At 41.6% G+C, this 22,537-nt stretch overlaps 3 protein-coding genes across 3 annotated transcripts in view; 2 read left to right on the forward strand and 1 right to left on the reverse strand.

The window, feature by feature from the left end:
- The window catches only part of LOC148735802 (uncharacterized), a 208,900-nt gene that overhangs the window by 93,582 nt on the left and 92,781 nt on the right, over positions 1 to 22,537 (reverse strand). The window lies entirely within an intron of this gene.
- Positions 561 to 11,849, forward strand: LOC148735810 (uncharacterized). The gene is made up of 9 exons (XM_088754917.1): positions 561 to 1,049; positions 1,257 to 1,559; positions 1,929 to 2,049; positions 2,722 to 2,886; positions 3,002 to 3,063; positions 8,338 to 8,384; positions 8,834 to 8,937; positions 9,432 to 9,491; positions 10,245 to 11,849. Exons 2-9 carry the CDS (start codon positions 1,263 to 1,265, stop codon positions 10,343 to 10,345), a joined length of 957 nt encoding a protein of 318 aa, XP_088611043.1. The 5' UTR covers positions 561 to 1,049; positions 1,257 to 1,262; the 3' UTR covers positions 10,346 to 11,849.
- Positions 12,939 to 14,482, forward strand: LOC148735811 (uncharacterized). The gene is made up of 2 exons (XM_088754921.1): positions 12,939 to 13,930; positions 14,091 to 14,482. Exons 1-2 carry the CDS (start codon positions 13,699 to 13,701, stop codon positions 14,258 to 14,260), a joined length of 402 nt encoding a protein of 133 aa, XP_088611047.1. The 5' UTR covers positions 12,939 to 13,698; the 3' UTR covers positions 14,261 to 14,482.

Consider the following 22,537-nt stretch of genomic DNA (forward strand, 5'->3'; position numbering starts at 1 on the left):
GCACTGATGAGGCCCAGAAGGCCGAAACAGTACTGTCTGCAGTTAGATATAGCTCTTTGGCATACAAAGCTTTGCTTTCATGTCCAAATTGAGCACTCTAACTAGGATGAGTCATTGCTCTGCAATTGCGCATGCTCGCTAGTGTACTCTAGTTTGAGCACTCTGGCATGACTTAGACGATACCACAAAGGTTGGTTCGTTTGGGGTGACCATATTGGTACTCCTCCATCCTAGCATTAGCACTGCACTGATGAGGCCCAGAAGGCCGAAACAGTACTGTCTGCAGTTAGGTATATATATATATATATATATAGCGCTCCCGAAATATTTTCTTATCCCTGATGGTGGCGTTGATCGGCGAAAGCTCGGATTTATGACACAATTTACTTTTTACAGCAGTAAAGGCTTCATTCGACACTAATTTGCATTTATTTTAAATGTTTACCAATTGGTAAATCTCTTCCTTTTTAGTCAGTTATCTTTTTTAAATATGAATTTCATCAAACAATTACGGAAGCTTCTGAATTATATTACTCATATATATCTTAAATGTTTAATTTTTCTTTTGTTTCTTCTTGGTTTTAGATTTCATGTTTACTGGCTAGGGTTGAAAACACAAATTCAGAGAATTGTGACATTGTTAATTTTTAATCACATCCTCTGTAAGACAGACGTTGGGCGCTCCACTGTTTAGATGTAGATGTTCTTTGCTTTGTTGGATTTAGTTTATCAAGACGTTAAGAGCAAAATCGTTAATTTAAAGTTGAGCGATATCGCGTGGTTAAGAAAATGTTTAATTTTTAATGGCATCTTTTGTATGACAGATGTTGGGCCGACCACCCCCTGCCTTGTTGGATCTAGTTTATTGAGATTCCACTAGCCATATCTTTAGTTTTAGCTTGTCTTTCGAAGCAGTAACTTCCGTATTTTTATCTTGCTATATAGGACCTCTTTAGCCGGATTACACAAAACGTTGTTTAGTCCTATTCGCCGTCTGTACTCGAATTTCGCAAGCTCCTGTGAAGGATCTGAAAGGTGCTTCACATACGGTAGGTACACTCTGAGGATCTATATTATTGTGAAAAGTTTCCAACGGTCATGGTGCGCTGACTTTTGCTGCACCAGCCAGCGAGTATTCCTTAAAATCTTCATTGTCTTGTTACCCGCGTTTTGGCAATAAAATGATAAATCCCAGTCTAAGCCTTTAGCATTGAGTTTATTTCAATCAAATATTTGTTACTTCATTATTTCATTAGAAAACCATGCTGCTGTGTTATTCTGTCCTGTTCATCGTCATATGGCACGTACAGCTAAGCCAAACCAGTGAGCAGTGCCGTCGCTCCACATATTCAGAGTATGGTCACCATCTTTCCGGTCACGTTGTTTCAACTCAAAAAACTTCCAGTATTAGTGAGTGTGTGATGATCTGTTCGAGCGAGTCTCGCTGCAAGAGTTTGAACTTCCGTTTAAAAGATAAGTCATGTGATTTGAATGATGCAAACAAACATACTCACCCAGGGGATTTTGGTGCGAAGGAAGGATCAGTTTATATGAACAAGGTATGACCTTGAAGAATTCTATAAAAAGAAAATGAAAGTGTGATTTCTCCCTCTAGCTCAGCCTTTGGTCCAAACTTTGGAGAAAAATTCACTGTCGTTTAGGCTTCTTTGCTTTGTGATGACGACCAACTAGTAAATATATACTCTCCCAAATAGCCGACAATATCGTAATTTATTTACAAGAGGCATTTGTGTTATCGACCAACCGTAGTGTTCGGATGGTTGCAAGTTAAAATACGACGTGGCCCATAGAGTTTCTAAATTTGTAATAGTGAAATAAAGTAAACAGAAAAGGACATGGATAAAATAATGAAAAATGAGTAGCTCAAGCATTCTGGCCAGTAACTATCTATAACATATGATCTACAGGTTGATGAATTCAAATCTTGCTCGGAAATTTTCAATAAGTGGCCTGATGCGGAAAGCGGCTACTACTGGATAGATATTGGGAGTAGAAAGGAAGACGTCTACTGTGATATGGAAAAACATGGTAGGTACGAAAGGATAAAATCGAAAGCAATAAGTCAATTTCAAAAAGAATAAGAAAGATGGTGAAGTTTTGAGCTCGGTAAAGAAATAGAGAAAGATCTTGTTCGTTTTTTCATGAGGGTGAGACAAAGGAAAAATTGAGTTCCCATTAGAAATCCAACCCAGTGAGTAAATTTTTTAGAAAAATATCAAATTCTGCCTCTGATGAAAAAGAATGGGTATACGCTATTTTGCTGTTTTTTTTTTTCTCATCGGCAGTGTTGTTTTAGTTGTAATAAAGGGTAATGCAGTGAGGTTGAACCATCACTTTCATAACGAACGGCCAGCCTCGGTTCCTTTTCAATCTCCCGTATCCGATATTTAAGTTTTAGTTGTCTCGCATATGTATATGTATTTCAATTGAACTTTTTTCTCTTCTCTTAGTACAAGAAATGTTTTCAGCGAGGCTACCTTCAAACTTCTTAAGCTTAAAGTAGTGAAAGTTCTTGTAAATTTTCTTGGAAAATTTATCACCGAGGATGCGTCCTTTCTGTATACTTGCTACAGTTTTCTTAACTGAGGTTTATACTTACGGAACAAAGAAAACGAAAAGGCTAATTTGAAGACATCAATTACATTATAAAACACATTTGACTACACGAGCAACAACATACTTCATTTTGTCATTCGTCAGGCGGTGGATGGACCTTAGTTGTGAGTATCAGCTCAGAGAACAACGATCACCTTCAAAGCGCACCCAATAACTGCCTCAACACCTCGCTGTGTGTTCCCTTTACTGACCAGGATCAAGGTAGAAAACTGAGCGACAGTGACATACATGAGTTAGCTAGGGCAGAAGGTAAATTTGAGAAAAATGCATTACAATAAGAAAAATGATAGTAATATTAATAGGTAGAAAATATATTCTTTTTTGCATGTCAGTCAAATGTACATGTAATTTTATATCTTCCTAGGAACCTTTAGGGTCGATGTGCTAAAAAGTGATCGCACCCTCTCGCATACAGTATTTTATCAGGTAAATGTCTAATACCTATTCATTTACTTTTTTATCCAACCATCTATTCTTTTTAATTCACTTTTCATTTACTAATCTATAGAACGATAGAATGATCAGTATTTTTTTATCAATCCTCTGGTTATGCGCATCACAAAAATCTATTTCATTGTGATGCAAACATGTCATAAGGGCGTGATTAGAGCTTCATAGAATGTTGGCTCCACTTCGCGAGCAAAGATTAAAAAGGTTGTCCACGTTGATATCGGCTGCAGGCACGTTCGTGGCTGACCATAACGATGCGGGAAAGGCAGATCCACAGGAAGTATCTACAGAGAAAGGTGGTGTCAGGAGTGAAGGTGGAGGCGGCGCGCGCTTTCCTCCTCGGACGCTTGTCTTTAAGTACCTCACGTCTATCCTTCTCAAATTGAGCAGTGGCTTGGCTGATTGTGTGGCACCAGGTACCACAGTCTGTAACCAGGTCAGGCCACTCTTTGTGATCGATGTTGCAGGTGCTGAGTGACTTCTTTAGGCTGTCCTTGAAGCTCTTCTTTGGAGCCCCTCTCTCACGATGTCCGGTTGAGAGTTCACCATACTTGACAATCGTAGCTAGGCGGTGGTCTTCCATTCGGGAAACATGACCAGCCTATCGGAGCTGGTGCTTCAGGATCATAGCTTCAATACTGGGAATCTCGGCCGGCTCCAGGACTTCGACATTGGTGTTGAAGTCACACCAGTGGATGTTGAGGATGGTGCGCAGGCAACGCTGATGGAGGCGCTCGAGTAGGCGGATGTGGTTACGGTAAGTTACCCATGTCTCAGAGCCGTAGAGAAGGGTGATGAGAACGACAACCCTGTAGACGTGGATCTTTGTTTTTGCTTTTCAGGCTCTTCTTGTTCCAGACTCGTTTGCATAGTCTGCCGAAAGAACTATTTGCCTTTGCCAGTCTGTTGTCTATTTCCTTGTCCATCTTAGCGTCAGATGAGATGGTGCAGCCCAAGTAGGTAAACTGCTGGATTGATTTCAGTTCTGTGTCGCCTATGCTGATGCGGGGAGGGCGGTATTCTACCTGAGGGGCAGGCTGGTGAAGGACCTCTGTCTTTTTTAGGCTGACCTTAAGGCCAAACAGCTGCGAGCCATCCGCAAAGAATGATGTAATGCGCTGAATAGCTCGATCAGTGTGAGCACCAAGGGCAGCGTCGTCCGCTAAGAGAAGATCTCGTATCAGCCTCACCTGAGTCTTTGTGTGAGCACGGAGTCGCCGTAGATTGAAGAGACTACTATCCAGACGGTACCTGATGTACACCCCTTCGTCAACATCCAAGTCCACAGTAATGAATAAAGGCTGATAGTTTCTAAAGAAACTGTTTGGGGCTGCGTCGGTGGGGTTAACCAAACGAATTGAATATATCAACAAAGTTGAAATGGTAAATTGGCCAGTGCTACGATTATAAAACCTGACCTTTCGAGCGTTAGCCCTTCGTCAGGGCGAATAGAGGAATTTTGGGTTTTGTGTGCTTTTAAAGGCAGAAAAAGAGCTACGTGATTGGTGGGAACATGGCAACGAGAAATACTCGAATAAATTAGTGGAATGAAAAGCGTTCGTTGATACCTGTGGGATTTAGACAGCCGGTTTGAAAGATGAGCTTTTATTCAAGAGCTTTCTGGCTTTCCGTGCTACCTAAGTCTAAGGAAAGACCGCAGATTGCCATGTGTTGCTTAGAATGGTTAGGTAAATTAAAATGTCTAGCGACTGGTTTCGATGTGTCCTTGTCATTCCTCTCCACGTCGCAAAGGTGTTCTCGGCCTCGGTCACCTAGTCTTCTGCCTGTTTCGCCGATGTAAATCTTTTTGGAATAAGTGCAAGTTATACAATAGATCAAATTGGCGGAGGTGCACGTGAAGTGATCGGCGATCTTAATGGAGCGTTTAGGTCCCGATATTTTATCGCGTTTGAATGAAATGAGCGGAGGCTGCGAAAAGGCAGTGCTTGTCTCTGGATCGTTTTGAAGTAACTTAGAGTTTTTAAGAATGATGGATTTAACTGAGTGGTTGTCAGGGTGAAACGTGAGAGTAAATGGAATGCGGTTGGAATCTTCCTTTTGTGACGTTTGTAGTGCTGAATGTCTATCAATAAGTTGGGCGCGGTGGTAACCCGCTTGAACGACAGAATCAGGGTAACCACGTTTATCGAAAGACTGGCACATTGACTCTGATTTGTGGTGGAAATCAGAGTCATCACTACACAAAGGACAAAGACTTTGAAACTGAGAAAAAGGAATGGAATTCTTAACGTGAGATGGATGCGAAGACGAATACAACAAGTAATTATGCGAGTCTGTAGGTTTGTAATACACACTAGTGCATAAACCGTTGCCTTCAATTGAAACTTTGATGTCTAAAAAGGATAAGGCATTGTCAGGAATTTCCTAGGTGTATTTCAGAGCCGGGTGAAAAGAATTGACTGCGGTTATGAATTGAGTCAGCTCCTCTCTGGTAAAAGAGGTGGCGCCGATACAGTCGTCGATGTAACGACCGTAGAGTTCAGGTATAAAGCCGATGTATTGGCTGAAAAATTGGTGTTCGACAAAACCTACAAAAAGATTGGTATAGCTAGGTCCCATTTTGGTACCCATGGCTACACCATTGGTTTGTTTGAAAAAGTTGTCCCCGAATGAAAAACAATTGAGTGTGAGCACTAGTTCGGCTAAGCGTAGTAGTGTTTTAGATTTAGGTTCCTCAACAGTACGTTGATCAAAAAATTGTTTAAGGGCCAGAAGACCTTCGCCATTAGGAATGACAGTGTAAAGAGACGCAATATCCATGGTGAAAAGAAGTTTGTTTTGGCCAAGGAAATTAAAGGCGCGAAAAATTCGAAGAGCTTGTGGGCTGTCTTTCATATACAATGGTAAATTTTTGACGATGGGAGCCATAATTTTGTCTAGATAGCTGGAGATAAGTTCGGAAGGGCAACCGCAAGCCGAAACAATGGGCCAACCCGGGTTTGTAGGTTTGTGAATTTTAGTTAAAAATTAGCCCACAGTAGCTTGCTTGAGCATCATGCTGAAGAATATGCTGAAGAGGGTCGGTGCCAGTACACAACCCTGCTTCACGCCGCTGGAGATAGGAAAGGGTTCGTAAAGGTCACCATTGAGTCTGACCTGGTCGCGTTGGTTCTCATGGAGCTGGATAACAATCTGTAGAAATTTGGGGGACAGCCAAGACGTTTGAGAATAAGCCATAGACCAGACTTACTCACACTGTCAAAGGCTTTTGTAAAGTCAAAAAAAGTGGCATAGAGTCCTTTTTTTTGTTCACGGCACTTTTCCTGGAGTTGGCGGAGGACAAACACCATGTCCATCGTGCCTCTATTGGCTCTGAAGCCACACTAGATCTCGATATTTTCTTCGGCGATGGTTGGTACGACCCTGTAAAGCAGGATCCTGGCAAGTATTTTGCCAGCGACGGAGAGTAGTGTGATGCCCCGGTAATTGGAGCACTCAGACTATACACCGTTGTTCTTGTACAGGGTTATGATAGTAGCATCACGAAGATCTTGTGGCAGCTTCCCCTGCTCCTAGCAACAGACAAGGAGAACGTGAAGTTTGTTAAGGAGCGCCGGACCCCCATTCTTCCAGATCTCTAGTGGAATGCCGTCAACTCCTGCTTCTTAGCGACTCGTGAGTTGATTTATGACTACACTCAGTTTATCAAGGGTGGGTTGTTCATCGAGCTCCTCTTTGAGTGAGAGTTGAGGAACACGATCAATGGCAGAGGCCTGCACAGTGCGGTTAGCACTGAGGAGGGTTTGGAAGTGTTCGGACCAGTGAGCGAGGATGCTGATGTTATCAGCGCCTCGTAGAGGCCTCTATAGTCACCCGCGTCACACAGCTTAGTTTTCATAGCCAGGTGGTCCCACCAATCGTTCTTTATCCCTCTGAGTCTGCGCTGTCGAGCACTACATGCACATCGAAAGTTAGCCCTCTTCACAGGACAGGTCGGTTGTGCTAGGTGGGCTTGATGAGCTGCCCTCTTATTTGCTAGTTAGTCCTGGATCTCCGTTTCATTTTGTACATTTCGTGTTGTACAGAGATCGAGCAAGAGGCGCCCGTTGTTGTTACAGTTTTCAATGACTTGTCTTCCGAGGACTCCTTTCCAAGCTCCGGAGTCCTTTCCAACTCTTGCATTAAAGTCACCAGCAATGAGGACCTTGGCGACTGAGCCTTCCATAGCTGACGAGCCCCACCTGCCCGGAGCAAGCCTGGTTATACTGCGCCAGGCACCCGCAGTCATCCTCTCCTTTTAGTTGGAAATCCAGGGGGCACCACGAGGAGGTTGGAGTAGGACTCGAGGTCTGCGCCACTCAGAGGATGTCTTAGGCCCAGCCATGGTGCTCAACCATAACCGGCATCCAGTGACTATGTGGACCTCCATTTGCCCCCCAAATGGGGCTTCATAGAATACTTTATGTTTAAACATAACGGTAACAGCTAACGGATAATACATGGGTGCGCGTAGAAATGGAATTTCTCTTTGAGTGTTGAACTTGATAGCTTGTGACAGAGCGTAACGAACGAATGAGATAGCAAGTAAATCTGGAAAGAGACATATCGTACCGACAAGCATCCATGTATTACATTGTGCGGTGAGGTTCAAGATAAGAAAAATGTGTTGAGTCGTTGCGAAATCAAACTATGGGCTTGGCTTTCAACTCACATCATTTTCAGTCATCAACTTTTTCCGTACTGTTGGAAGAAATTAGCTCAGGCACACGTCCAAATCGGGCGGTTGCAAATCTTCGAGTTGTCCTTTTCGTTCTTAGCCGCGAGAAATACCATTGCCAAAGCAGAGTGACTTTTGGACTTTCTTTTGCTTTTTTTCTTTTTTTGTATTCTTCCGCACTCAGAAAATTCTGAACGCAATTGTAAGTGAGTGATACGAACTTGTCAGTGTTGTTAGCAGCCAAAATCGAAAAAAAATTTGGAAAACAACATTAAATTAAAAATGCTGAAGCCATTCATTCAGCAACTTGACAGATTGGCGCGAAGGCAAGTGACGTGTAAGCAGCTTACTGACCATATCAAACTCAGTCAAAAATCATTGTAATTTTACCATTGAGCTCCTACGGCTTTTCTCCTTCGGCTTTTCTCGGCTTTTCTCGGCTTTTCTCTTTTTCCCCTTTCCTTTTCTTTTCTTCTCTTGAAGTTCTTGTAAAGCTCCACTGTTTAATAAATTATTTATAAAATCGTCATGCTTGTACCATAACATAGTCTTTCTTTCTTTTTCTTTTTAAGATACCCAGTGGACCAAACAAATTCAACTCAACATGCCGCCAGGGAAAGCAAGTTACTTAGTTATTTTGTGCTCGTTTAACTTGGCTGCTATATTTCAAGCAGCAACCCTAATGGACATTCCTAGAGTACAGAGGAGGCTACTTTAACGAAGCTTTTAGTTGTTTACTACAATAAGAGAACGTGGTGACTTCAACAGAATGAGTTTGGCGCCCGCTGCACACAGAGTTGGTCAACCGATATGGCCAAAGCTTGATTCATTAGGTCCATTGATAAGAGATCTTGACACCACGTGCATGTTGCCCATCTTAACTTGCGATAAATTGATGCTACCAATGTCAGCGTTCAGTCATGCAGCAAGTAAATCTGAAACCACAAACTATGTTGGATTCTGAGGACTTTCTCAGGACAACATGGCTCAACAGTCTGAATTTGTTTCTCAGCCTAGGACCTAGAAGCATTAGGTGAACCTGAAAAACATTTTCTTCTTTGATTTCAGTTGTCCACGAATTATCATATCCCATTCCCATCCCTATCATTGGGAGACTAACAGCTGCTCAAGCACTGCCGCGGGGTATCGCATTTCTCCCGGATGTCACAGTGGTAAGTGAACATTTATTAAAAACATTTAAAAAAGGAAAAACCGGTTAGACTTGTAGAAGTTTGCCGACCTTGTATTTACATAATAATTTCCGAATAAAACCACATCTTTCATCCCGGTGGAACAGACGATAGCCCAGAGCGGAGAATCCTTTTGGGGTATCCTATTTTTCAGTCTTGCAGGTATCCGCATGGACGAAGGGCATCCTCTAGGGCTTTAAGAACAGCCAAACTAAAAGCCAAGAAAGCGTGACAAGCGCGTGAGGAAGTAGCAACTGCTTTTAAGTTTGATTCTGAATTGCTGGAAGGATGTGCAAGTTTCTTTTGCGCCAATTTTAGGGTGAAGTTGAGCTTTCACTTGAAAATTGCTCAATTTGGCTCATTGACCTCAGAAAATGAATCATAATTTATCAAAATGCAATAATGAGCCTGCTTGTTTTTAATAGATAACCAGTCTTACACTCATCCTGCTATTTTATCTTTTTTTTCCCTTTTAGTTTTTGACGGACATGATAACGGTGAGTGCAATAATACCCGCTGGTTGTCGTCCAAGTACGGTGAGTACTAATCTCCAACACTAATTGAAAGCAAGTGATGATGTATATTCTTTTAAGGGTGTTTTCTTGGCTCCTTCGACTTCTTTTTGTAAAAAAAACAAAATAAAAAAAACGAAACAAGACATCAAATCGAGAAAGAAGACACCAGATCGGGTTTTTTAACACTGGCTGAGTTAGCTTTGGTCTCTAGCTTTGATCAGTTTTTTCACTTATAAATTTGTTTTATTTTTTGCCTTTTTTTGTTTTTGTTGTTGGTTTTGTTTTGTTTTAATTTAGCGTTAAAAAGATCGACATAGCACAGGGCTAGGATGGGAAGGGAAGGAAGCTAAGAGCTTTTATGAAAAACAATAGGATTCGTACCCATCAAAAACGAATCGCAGGGCACTTAATTAAAAACTTAAATATGGGAAAATGCCTTTGTAAATTGCTAATAACTCCTCTCCACCATTTCCATTCTTTTGTATGACATGATGACCGTAAATTTTTTGTGGCACCCCTGTAAAATGAAGCAATGCCATTGCCTTCCTTTGGAAGATGTTAATGTATCACTCATTCTGATTGTGTAGGGAGAGCTCCATTCAGTTATTGTTTTTAAGTATTAAATGTTTAACTGATATCATTTGAAGGTTGATATGCGCAAGGTTCGGTTGATATGCGCAAGGTATGGCATTGAAGAATCAAAGGTCAGACTTGAGACAACTGTGTTGCTTAGCAAAGCTCTTACTTGATAGTTATTCATTTCATCCCTAACAGCCGACGAACGGGCACTATATGGCTACCCATGCCCTGAGGACCCAGACAATGACAGTCGTGGGATATATAGAAACCGTAGAGGAAGGCTGTACGTCAAGTAAACAGTTCACAGAACAAAGAATCTTTAATGTAAAATTTAAATTCACTGTAATTAACACCACCATTTACTTTAAAAACTCAATTCCAATTCTAGTAAACAACTTCTGCGGGAATTTCGATTGAAGTTAAAATTGGCAGAGTAATGGTTTATGTCCAGAAAAGATGTGGTCCAACGAAGCCTTAAGCTTGTAAGAAGTAAAGTAAATAAATAACTAGACAGTTACCTCTTTTTATTGTTTTTTCCTCAAGATCCGCTTCATACGCATGAACTTAAAAGGGTCTATCAACCGAAAATATGTATTTATAACAATCAACACTTGTTATAATTACTTTCGGATTTAAATGTTGACTCCTGAATCTATTGGTGATTTTAATCGGTACACTATCTGTTAAAAAAAATTACACAAAAAGTATCAGTAAAAACGGTTTTAACTCCTAATGATGCAAAATACTTAGAATCGATACGTTTCAAATTACAACCGAATCAGTATGATTTCCCCGCTCAAAACGAGAGTCTACAAGTTCTTTTCTTGCACGGCTACCACCTGCCCATGGTAAGGTGCACTGAAGCTCGCATCCGAGTATGTGTACACCATGAGTTTGCACCTAAGATTCCTATCGCAAACAAATGTAATTTTCAAAGTACACGTTTGCACATTACCCTCACCCTTCCCTTCTACTTTCGTATCGGCCATATTTTTTTCTGACAATGCAGTTGGCCGCATATGCTAAGAGTATCATCTTCTGCAGTTGGTCGCACGGTCTTAACACAAATTTTTTGCAGCTTGATGAGTAACTATTTTAAAAATTTGTAAGTATGGGGTTAGGCTGCGCATGCTTGCTAAAGCGCAGAAGAGCGCACCATGCCGAAAACAGCAGGCCGCATGTATTATGATTGATTACTGATTCACACCTAAAGGATTTTGGTCGGGGGAAAGGTTCGGTTGATATGCGCAAGGTATGGCATTGAAGAATCATATAAAAGGAAAAAATTACGATTACTTCTCAATATATCTCGAAGCATCTTGATAATTATTTCTTAATTCAATGATATTATGTAAACAACAAAAACTCTGTCCACACTATCCGTTTGGGTTTAAAAAGGAAGCTACTAATTTCCGCTTAGAATAATGAAATTTTAAGAGCTCTTAATTGTGTGATCATAATTGACAAATTCGGCTTTGTTTGCCAAATAAAGAAATGATTTTATTGTTGAATACGACGTCGTCTTACGTTTTGACTTTTCAGTACTACTTAAAAGAGTATTTCCAAGCATTATGTTGTTGCATTAGCGAACTCAAGGAAAGTTATAATGGCTACTCTTGAGGTTGTTAGGAATAAACAATGAACTGCCTCGTTATTTTAAATGATAAATTATAAATCGTCGTCTGGGCTCACTGATCTTTTGTAAAAAGAATGTTTTAAGCATGGCAAGTTTAAAGACATTGTGAGGTATACTGTTAGACACCTAAATTATGAATATTGGATCTGTTCCTGAAAAAAGTCCAATGTGGTATTTAAATAAAAGGTGTAAAATAGTGGTTTTAAAAAGAAAAAACCTCAACGTCAAAGTGCAATGTTTGTTTTCACTTTCTTGCTTATATCCGCTTCAGTTTTTTATCGATAAATTGAACATAGGGAAAACTGGTACATGAGCCTAATGTACCTGCAGTCTTCTAATCCATCCACCCACTGACAGAATACCTGCAAGTTTCTGCAAATTCAATGAACGCCACTTCCTCGCTAGTTTCGATAACAAAAACGGTTCATTGATTTGGAATACACTGAAACCGCATTGGCTGGATTTCCTTAGTTGAAAACATCTTTTGGGCTTCCTATTTTCTAATAATTCGTGCCTGTTCCTTGGAATATGTTTTATTTTGTCCTTTTTAAGATCATAGAATCGCATTGCTGCAAAACGAACCTTTCAGCTAAGGTTTTTTTTTTTTTTTTTTTTTTCTATCAAGCTGCACCCATTCCTAAATCTATTTTTTCTTCTATCATTAAATTTTTCACGGAAACTTTCACATTCAACCCTATTTGAAAACCTTTCTACACTTTCTTTGTGCAATGGTGGGGATAAATATAGAGTTTTTTAAGCCCGGAGAGAAACATGCCATAAGATACAATTTGAATTAACAAAATAAATAATTAAGGAGGCGAGGAAAGTACGTGACAATTGTAGATTGTTCAATAAAGCACTCCATATCATCGCGATATACGTAGTGACTCCAATAGCGCTAGGCAGCTGAGACTTGAAAATAGTAAATAAAAATAAAAATAGAAAACAAGCAAGCAAACCGAAAAAGTAACCGACACGCTTTTAGAAAAATTGCACTGTCACGGGAAGAAGGACACAAGGCTAATTATTACTACAGGTTCTGTTTGTCTATTTGTCTGTCTATCTGTCTATTTTCTGTCTATTTCTTGTTGTTATCCATTGAAGATAATGGATCATTTATCAATCAGTCACCTGAAATGGGAATGCATATGGTTAAATTACCAACTTGTTTTTCTTAGAATTAAACTTTCAAAACCCTTTGTTGCTTCAATAGCCAGCCATAGCCACTGTCACGCTGCGACCTTAAACTCACTCTACTTGTTTGGATGGCAGTTCTCTTTGACAAGAATATTCGATTTCACCGAAAACGTGTTGCTATTTTGGTCTTTGTTAAAGTGCACATGACTCGAAATTTTACCCTTACATTCAAAAATATATGTTAAGAGAAGTATTTCAGCGAAAAAAAGTAAGTCACAACGTTTCAAGAACACATTTTAAAATGCGATTAAAGTTGGCATTTTTTCTGCAAAATATGGGACAAGAGCCTGGGAACGAATAATAGAGCTGTCACGTCATCGGTTGTGTTGGAAATGTTGTTCCCAGTGATCAAGCTGTTGTTTTGAGTTATTCTACTTGTCGTTTACGAGCTAAATATGTCGGAAACCAATCACAGCGATCAAGGGTTCTCTTGTACATCATCTGAGGATGATGTAGAATCATTTTCAAGTTCTGAAGAAGTCAGTACAGGCATCATGGGCGAGATAGTCGCTTAGCAAGACGGACTTTGGCGAACTCCAATGAGAGTGACAGCAACGGACAAGAAGAGGAATGACGAGGATGAAGATGGCTTATCTTCTGCCACTTAATCGCGAAGATTGGAGAAAACGGAACCCACCAGTACGTGATAGGGTGTCTTACCTTGTTCTAATGTACCCTGTTTGTATACGCTAAAGCTTAAACGAAACATGATGGTGAAATTACAACCAACCTTTGGGATGCTCTTGCATCCGGCCTTTCAACTGCACTCGGAAAATTAGCTTTTTTTTTTCTATTTGAGAACGAGATAAGCTCGCCATGGTTTTATTTTTCCTCAGGTGTTCCTTTACCCAGTGCAGTGATGCTATGCTGGTATCAGCTCGCAAGTTTAGGTGCTGCATGGAGGTGGACTGTGCACGTGGAAAACTTACATTTGATGGAAGTATTGAACGGATATCGTGCATCACACAGACCGGAGACAGCTGGCAGCGTTACTTCAGGACAGAAATGGGAAAACGTACCGCCGCAGAAACGGCATCTCAGAAAACGAGTGAGTACAATTTGTTTACATAACAGCAAGATGTACAATTGGTAAATAATTTTCTGTCAGCCTCTGTATTCAAGACTGTCCTGGATCTTTCTTGTCTATCTGCAAGACAAATCATGCTGATTTTCTCACAGTAAATTATGTCTTCGAACCTTTATCACAGATTTCTTAGAGCTACATCCTACAGGTGGCTGGTTCGATGGATCTTCAGCTACTTGGGCTGAGAAAATGATAAGCCTTTGCCAGCATGTGTCTACCACAATATCAGATCTAAATATGGGTCCCACAGCGCAACTGGATATACATCAACAAAAGAAAGGAACTGAGATGTAATCATTATTTTCCTATTAGTTCTAATAGAATTTTACAAATAAATTTGAACTGACTTGCTCCACAATGATCTCCTTACTTTTGCTTAACTTAGTACACTCAGTAATTTAGGCTGCAGTAAATCCTTCATGGGGGAGGGGAACAGTTTACTCTCCCATATGGGCCATATCATGATTCCCCACTATATAGGGTAAGGTTTTTAATCCCTCCACCCTGTGTAGGGTCTTAGCGTGCGGAATGTTTTTTTTGTTTTTCTCGTTCAATCAATCATTAGGGTGTCCTTTTGTGTTGTCGCTGCTTCTCATCGTTCGTTAGTATTTTTTCGCTGCTCAGTTAGCTTCTGTTCTTTCTATGTCACGTATCTTCGTTAATTAGTTTCTTTCGTAATATAGGCGCTAATTGCACTTTAAGTTAGCTAGTCGTTTTCGAATATATAAATTAGTTTTTCTCAAGTTCAGAGCTTAGTCATCCGTTAGTCATACAGTAGTTCGCTTTAAGCAGTTACTCCAGTTCATTTTATTTTCGCCTTTTGGCAGTTTATATTCGTCCAGCAGTTTCGTAGAAATCGTAACAATGTAAGTAGTGTCATTTCAAGTTTGTTCAGTTCGTTCAGTGTATTTCTTTCTTGACACTTTTATTAGTCAATTGTTGTAATTTCGTATTCATTTATTGTTTTAAGTTTCAACCCACATAACGTCACCATCATTCGTACCGAATAAATACGTCTTTATCATCGTGGTGTTGTGAGGTTACGATTACTGCAGTTACACCCTGCACGGGGTATATAATTTCTAGCGCGGCTGTCCTAATTAGGGTCTGACAGGGTACCGCTGCAAGACTCACTGAGTATAATGTTTATCTGTATTTATTTAGAAGGCATTAAATTATTTTTCAGAACAATATTGTTGTCAGTACCTTTAAGTTGCCCTATCAGCATTATAACACAACTGCATGTTGACAGAAATTCAGTACATTCTGATGACAGAAAGAAACAATGGGTGTTTCAGGGTTTCAACTCAACAACCCAATGGCACCTTATACCTCAACATGGGTCAAGTGCCCCACACCCCCCCCCCGCCCCTAGCCCTGGCCAAAAATGCACAGAAGACTTTCAAAGTTAGTAATTGCAAATTTTGGGTCCCTAACATTTAAATGTGAACTTTTCAAAACAATAACAAACAATATGCCTAGTGCTCAAAAATTTGCTATGATGACAATTATTCATGCTCTTTCCATGTTAGACATCCATTAGCGTGTGGCAGTGGTTACGTCGATGTCCTGGTTTTTTACATTTGCTGCAAGTGTAGGTCATTTTCTTTGCTGGAGGTTCTTTTTCAGCAACTTTATTTTGTGAAGACTACATGGAATCTTGTTCAGCAATTAATTAAGTAAAAAGTAAAAAATAATAACAAAAAAGGTGTCTGTTTGCATTTCCATCCTCATGATTTGTAACTTTGCAACAAATAATGCGTTCTATTTTTTTTCTAGTTCTGCCACCAATTAATCTTGGCAATAATTAGTCACATATAGCTGGCAATGCAGATTGCTTTATCCCTCTCATCGCAATGCCAACTGAATGTCAAGCAAATAAAATGAGAGCAAATATTTCCAACAAGTAAAATCACTACACAAGTTTCACAGTCGGCGAAGGAGGACAACTGTGTTGTTTAAGACCTCTCTGACCACCTGAGAAAAATGATAAATTTGTGTACCGATTATTAAATAAGAGCAGTAATATCAAGATCGATCGAATTCACCAAAGTAAACATGATCAGTAGACATGTCGATTGCCATTAATTATAAATTATTGGAATATAACGTACCCTCCGCAGTCCTCTATCTGTCCCTTCTGGGCCATTCTCTTGCCTGACTGCCACATCGATCGTTGGGAATGCTCTCTTCTCAAGCCTTCGAAAGCTCGACTGATCTCTAATGCTGATCTTTCGACAAACTGCTGTCTGGCGCGAAATGCACAGAACACAACACTGAGGTCTACGATGGCTTAAAACCTGGCCGATGTTTATGGACGAATTTCGTCCATTTCCTTCTTAAAATTTTATTAGAAGGAAAAAGATGCATTTATATGCCTGGGGTTTGACTTTAATTCATACAGCTGACTAACCCGGGGCCACAGCTACACAAGATTTCCCGGAGACTCTTTGAGTTCACTTATCCGCCATGTTCCCGGGCGCAATCTACACAACTGATGACGTCACAGAGGAATTTTGGCCGCGCGAGAATTGTCGCACAGTTTTGGGAAAAATGCTCAACTTTGAGCCGGCGGGAAAACTACTAAAGCGCTCCCAGGAAGGTTCTAATACCAGAATTTGATCAAGTAATACTTAAACTTTAATAATAAGAAATAAAAATGGGGGGGGGGGGGAATTTCGAGTCATGTGCACTTTAACATATTTATTTTAAATGTTTGCCAATTGGAATATCTCTCTTTTAGTTAATTATCTTTTCTTTGAAGGAGGCGGCGTGGCCGAGTGGTTAGGGTGCTGGAGTTGTAATCCGGTGTCCTGAGTTCAAGTCCTCCACCCTGCCACTCACTGGATTTGTTCTCGGTTGCCCCTGGTTCAACTCCTCGGCTGCGCTCTGTAAATAGCCCACCGGTCTGCCTCCTGCCAGTGGGGATTTTTAAGCCCTTAGTTAGTCTACATTGTGGCTGAAAAGCCCCTAAGGGGGAGCCTCAATTAATGTATATTATTTATTTATATTATTTATTTATTTATTATTATTCTTTCAATGTGTATTTCATCAAATAATTACGGAAACTTCTCAATTTGATTACTCATATCGATCTTCCCTGTTTCATTTCTGTTTTATCAATCGTCTTGGGTTTAGTTTCCATGTTTACTGGTTAGAATTGAAAATAAACAAAGTTGTCTGTCTCTGTTCCCGACGTCGTCCCACCTGGGCCAGGCTACTGGAAACTGAACACATCCATGTTAGATGACCCGGAATATTGCCAGCTCGTTAGGGAAGAGTGGATTTCGTGGCGTCGTACCCTTCCTGGCTTCCCCTCTCTCGCCAAATGGTGGGACCGCGGGAAAGGTCGGATAAAAGGCCTTACCATCAGGTACTGTCGCAAAAAGTCATCTCAAACAATTGCATCGAGGGCTGCCCTCGTTCGCTTGATCGATCATCTTCGGGCCAAGCTGGATGCTGGCATGACCTCCTGCGCGGGCCCTTACCGATCTGCGCTGGCGGATCTGGCAGCTATGGACACCTACGTTGCCAAGGGTGCTCAAGTGCGATCAAGAGTCAAGTGGGTTGAGGAGGGAGAGTCCTCCTCGGCCTATTTCTTCCGCCTGGAAAAGAAGCGGTCTGCCGACCGCCGCATCTCTGCGCTGAGAGAGCCCGGTGGCTCTATTGTTTCTTCTTCTGTTGCTTTGTGTGCCACTCTCGGCTCTTTCTATTCCGACTTATATACGGCTTCTCCTACTGACACTTTGATCCAATCTTCTCTTTTGGGTAATCTGTCTTCTGTCCTTCCGCGAGATCGGGCTGATAGTTGTGAGGGCCTCCTCACCCCCCTCGAGGTCTATGAGGCTCTCAAGGGCATGAAGCGGAACAAGGCTCCTGGACTGGATGGCCTTCCAGCGGAGTTCTATCTTCGTTTCTGGGACGTAGTCGGTGCTGATCTCGTAGCTGTTCTTAACGACTGTTTTTCCTCCGGTTCTTTGTCTCTCTCTCAGCGTAGAGGTGTGATCTCGTTGTCTTTTAAAAAGGGGGATCGTCTTGATCCAAAGAATTGGCGTCCCATTTCGCTGTTGAATGTCGACTATAAACTGGCATCACGAACCATTGCTGGCCGGCTCCTCCGTGTCATTCACCTGGTCGTGCACCGGGACCAGACGTGTGGAGTGCCGGGTCGGTTCATAGGGGAGAATGTCACCTTTCTCCGTGATGTTGTGAGTTATGCTGAGTCTGCGGGCACCGCGGTTGCAATCTTATCCCTCGACCAAGAAAAGGCCTTCGACCGGGTGGATTGGGGCTTTTTGCGATCTACCCTTGTCACCATGGGTTTCGGCCCCCAATTCATTGCTTGGGTGGACTTGTTCTACAGGCAGGTCCAAAGTGCCATTAATGTAAATGGTCATCTGACACCGTTTTTCGGTCTCTCGCGAGGTGTCCGGCAGGGGTGTCCCCTGTCTCCTCTGCTGTACGTTTTGGTTTCGGAGGTCCTTGCCTGTAGTATTCGCTCCAACCCCCGTATCGTTGGCCTTTCCCTCCCGGGGTGTCCCCCACTATCCCCCATATCTCAGTATGCTGACGACACGTCGTTAATTTTAACATCCGACGATGGGATCAAAGCTGCTCTGGAAGTTTATAATCAGTATGAGCGGGCGTCCGGGTCAAAGATCAATTTCGGAAAGTCCAAGGGCCTTTGGTTGGGCGGCTGGCGGGGCCGTACGGACTCCCCCGTCCCTTCCGATTGGACACCTTCGAAACTCAAGGTCCTTGGAGTGTTTATCGGTCCTGGTAACCTGGAAGAGGATAATTGGCGCCCGCGCATTTCTGCGGTGGACCATGTTCTCAAATCCTGGCGTTCACGTGTTCTGACCTTTCGTGGCAAGGCTCTCGTTATTAATGCTCTCGCCCTCTCCCGGGTCTGGTATGTGGCGTCACTCATCCACATGCCGGCTTGGGTGGAGACGGAGCTTACTCGACTTGTGTTTTCATTCTTTTGGTCTGGCAAGCGGGAGCTCGTCGCCCGCGCTGCAGTAGTGCAGCCAGCTCTTTTTGGTGGTTTTTCAGTGGTCAGTGTTCGCTTCAAGGTGTGGGCTCTACTGGGTCAATGGGTGAGGAGGTTTGCCTCCTCTCCCTCCAGTTGGGTCACACCGATGTCGTTTTGGTTTCAGTCTGTCCTTGGTGTCTCTCCTCTCGTTGCGTTTTCCCGCCCTTTTTCTGTTGACTCTAGAGCCTTGCCACCATTCTACCAGTCTCTGATCCTGGCGTGGCGGAAACTTGATGGGACTTTTGCCACGTCCAGGGATTGCCTTGTTTATGCTTCTTCGTCTCCTTTGGTCTGTTCCCATGTTGTCAGCATGTCTTCTAAGTCATGCTATTTGTATCTCCTTTCTGAGAACATGGTCCAGCCCCGTTGTGTGTACAAGTATGAACTTCAATTCCCTAATCTTGATTGGCCTGCCACGTGGCGTACCCTGTCTATGTTCGACTTGGATCGTCGTGTCACCGACCTTAACTGGAAGATTGCGCATGGCGTTCTGTACACCGCTCGGCGTCTCTCTCTTTTTGGTTTGTCGGTTTCTCCGTTCTGTTTTTGCGGTCCCCAGGTTGAGTCACTTGAGCATCTGTTTTACTATTGTCCGCTTGCTCAGAGTGTTCTCTCCTGGGTCCAGTCTTTGTTTTTCGTTTTCTCCCCTATGAGTCCTGTCATTCTTTTACGTCATGTTCTTTTCGGGTTTAAGACGAGTGAATTGATTTCTGTCCCCTGGGGTTTCGTCTACCTTCTTAATGTTTCTAAGTACTGTATTTGGTTGTGTAGGAACGATTACCGGTTCCGTAATGTTCGTCCTGGTGCCGTTGCGGTGATTGCGTCCATTAAAGCCCGCTTGAAGTTTTATCTACCTCTAGCCTTCAGGCGGTGGAAATCTAGCAGACGTCGTCGCTTCTTCCACAGACAGTGGTGCGCTCGTGGCGTTATTGCTTCTGTCTCAGGCAACTCTCTGGTCTTCAATCTTTAGTTCTCCCCCTTCTCCCCCGTGTGTTCCTGTGTCCGTCATGTTGCCTTTTGTGCTGGGTCTCCTTCATTGGTGTACTGCACAGGGGTTTTGTTCCGTCTCAGTTCTGTTGTGTCTGTCATGTAGCCACTTGTGCTGGGTCTCCTTCATTGGTGTACTGCACAGTGGTTCCGTTCTATTCATGTTTTGTCCATGTTTTTGTTTGCTTTTGTCCCTACTGTTGTAGGTAAGTGTGTCAGCGGGTATGCGTGAGTGTGTTATTTTGGTGCTTTGACTAACCATTATCACTAATCTGAGCATGTGAGTTTAATCTTTGAAAGTGTGTGATTAACCTGGGAGGTGGGGTTCGATCCCCCAGCGAGTTTGGCGTCCTGGTGGGCCCTCCGTTTATGGCGGTCCCAACCCTCAAGCCCTTGCACTCTGGCGGCGGGTTTGGATTAGACGTTTAGGTCGGCAGGCATTGCACCGCCCTCACGGGAGCCTGGCCGTCCGCCTTAAACATAAAAAAAAAACTGCACTGATGAGGCCCAGAAGGCCGAAACAGTACTGTCTGCAGTTAGTTATATATAAATATATATATATATATATATATATATATATATATATATATGTGTGTGTGTGTATATATGCGTGTGTGTGTGTGTCTGTGTGTGTCTGTGTGTCTGTGTGTATTGCACCTTTCTTAATTTCAGAGCATGTAATAGCCTACTCCAGGTGTGCAATGAGACAAGCGGAGCACGATCGTAATACGGCTACTATTGCGCCGTTCACTATCCTGTTCCGTTGAAAGTCTGGTACAGCATGGCGTGTAAGTAAAACGTAATCTTCCATTATGAAAGACTAAACGATGATCCGAACCGGAGTAACCGGAGTATTAAAGGGAGAGGTACTTACAGAGAGAGTTGCTTGCAGAGAGAGATACTTCTAGAGACAAATTGACATATATATTAACTCACCGGTAAATATTTCAAGACAAGCAATCAAAGCAGGATATCAGAGCAGAGAACTGTATACAAGAGGCCAATCAGACCAATGCCAAAAAATACGACCGACCAAGTTGGAATTAGTTTTGTTTTTCAGTATATTAACACCCTTTCACTTACTGTGCGAAATTATCCATGAATAGCTCTTGTGTTTGATGGACATGATAACGGAGAGTGCGGCCAGACATGGACTTCCTCTCAGTATGGTGAGTATGAAAATCTTCAAAATTATTAAAGAGATCAGTCAAGTTATGGGAAGCACATATCCGTGTAAATGCATTTAAGGCGGATTTCCAGACATCTTTGACATCTTTCTTTCGACGAAACAATACTAAGAGTAATTCCCAAAAAATCTTATAAATCGAGCTTTTTCTAGAGGGCTTCGGATATCTGCTCCATATCAACTTTCTTGTTAATTTCCCTACTATATTCTGTGATTTTTTTTCTTTTGTTTTAATCACAAAATCAAAAAAGCAAAATGGTGGAATAGGGGGGAGGGAGAAACGATAAAAATTGTGAAAACCTGGTAGGCAGGTACACAGTGAAAGAATCAATATCACTTTTCCGTTAATAATTTTATCTCAAACAGGTTACAGAAAACGTCCCCTTTATGGAATGATGTACGTGAAGTAAATATTGGAACCGTCGTTAGCATAGATGAGCCTAACGTAATATGTAAAGTTACCGTGATTTACACAACCTTAACTCGTAAATGTATCTGAGGAAACGGAGCTGTTGATATCTTTAGCACGGAACGACATGGATAACAACAAAGTAGTTAAAAATGTAGTCCATCTGGACGGCAGATGAATAGAAATCGATACCTTGACAAGACAAGAACTCCCTTTTAGTTTTGTCCTTCAGTTTGCCTTCACACACACAAACCTTTTGTGGATCTATGGATTAATCCAAAAAAAGTTCTAATAAAAATCGATAATAATATTTTTTGTCATTCATATTGGATTTAGGAGTTGACATCTGATTCTATCAACGTTTATAATTGGTTGACCATTTGAAACAAAGTTACAACTTACAGAACATTATTCCTGTCGAACAGATATCTTGAGCGTGCAAACAGTTGAGAGCTTATGATTCCAGCGGAGAAAAAAGTCTCAATAAATGCAAATAACTAAATTCATGAGCTTGCTTAATAGGTACGTAAATAGATAAATAAGTAAATCAATACGCAAATGTAAAATTTTAAAAAATAGATAAAGAAACCCTTGAATATAGGATTTCTTGCTTTCTCACTTATCTTGGGAGAGAGCTTTATTACACATACCGTGGAGAATATTGATCCGGCCGAAGATTCGAGAAAACTGTAAAAAATTTATTAACTATGGATTAATTCATATCAACTGGACAAAGTAACTTGTTAGAGATCAATTACCCAGTCGTTAAGTGCAACCTGATTGACAGCAAATTGTAATCATTCATGGATAGAAAACTTGAACAAATCCAGTGTAGTTTAACGCAAAATGCGACCACTTTCCCATCTTATTCGACAAATGCCAAAATCTGGAAACAAACCCCACAAACAAACATTGCCTTTTCATCAATGCATTGGCGGTGCACCTCGTAAAATA

The sequence above is a fragment of the Stylophora pistillata genome, chromosome 3, assembly GCF_964205215.1.
Source record: "Stylophora pistillata chromosome 3, jaStyPist1.2, whole genome shotgun sequence".
NCBI classification, from domain to species: Eukaryota; Metazoa; Cnidaria; class Anthozoa; order Scleractinia; family Pocilloporidae; genus Stylophora; species Stylophora pistillata.

What these genes read in the sequence shown, in the direction of transcription:
- LOC148735810 (XM_088754917.1), top strand. Translation starts at nt 1,263, where the DNA reads ATGCTGCTGTGTTATTCTGTCCTGTTCATCGTCATATGGCACGTACAG. An exon ending in TCAACATGCCGCCAGGGAAA is followed by an intron (nt 8,385 to 8,833) that starts GCAAGTTACTTA and finishes CTTTGATTTCAG; the next exon opens with TTGTCCACGAATTATCATAT. An exon ending in CTGGTTGTCGTCCAAGTACG is followed by an intron (nt 9,492 to 10,244) that starts GTGAGTACTAAT and finishes CATCCCTAACAG; the next exon opens with CCGACGAACGGGCACTATAT.
- LOC148735811 (XM_088754921.1), top strand. Translation starts at nt 13,699, where the DNA reads ATGGTTTTATTTTTCCTCAGGTGTTCCTTTACCCAGTGCAGTGATGCT. An exon ending in AACGGCATCTCAGAAAACGA is followed by an intron (nt 13,931 to 14,090) that starts GTGAGTACAATT and finishes CCTTTATCACAG; the next exon opens with ATTTCTTAGAGCTACATCCT.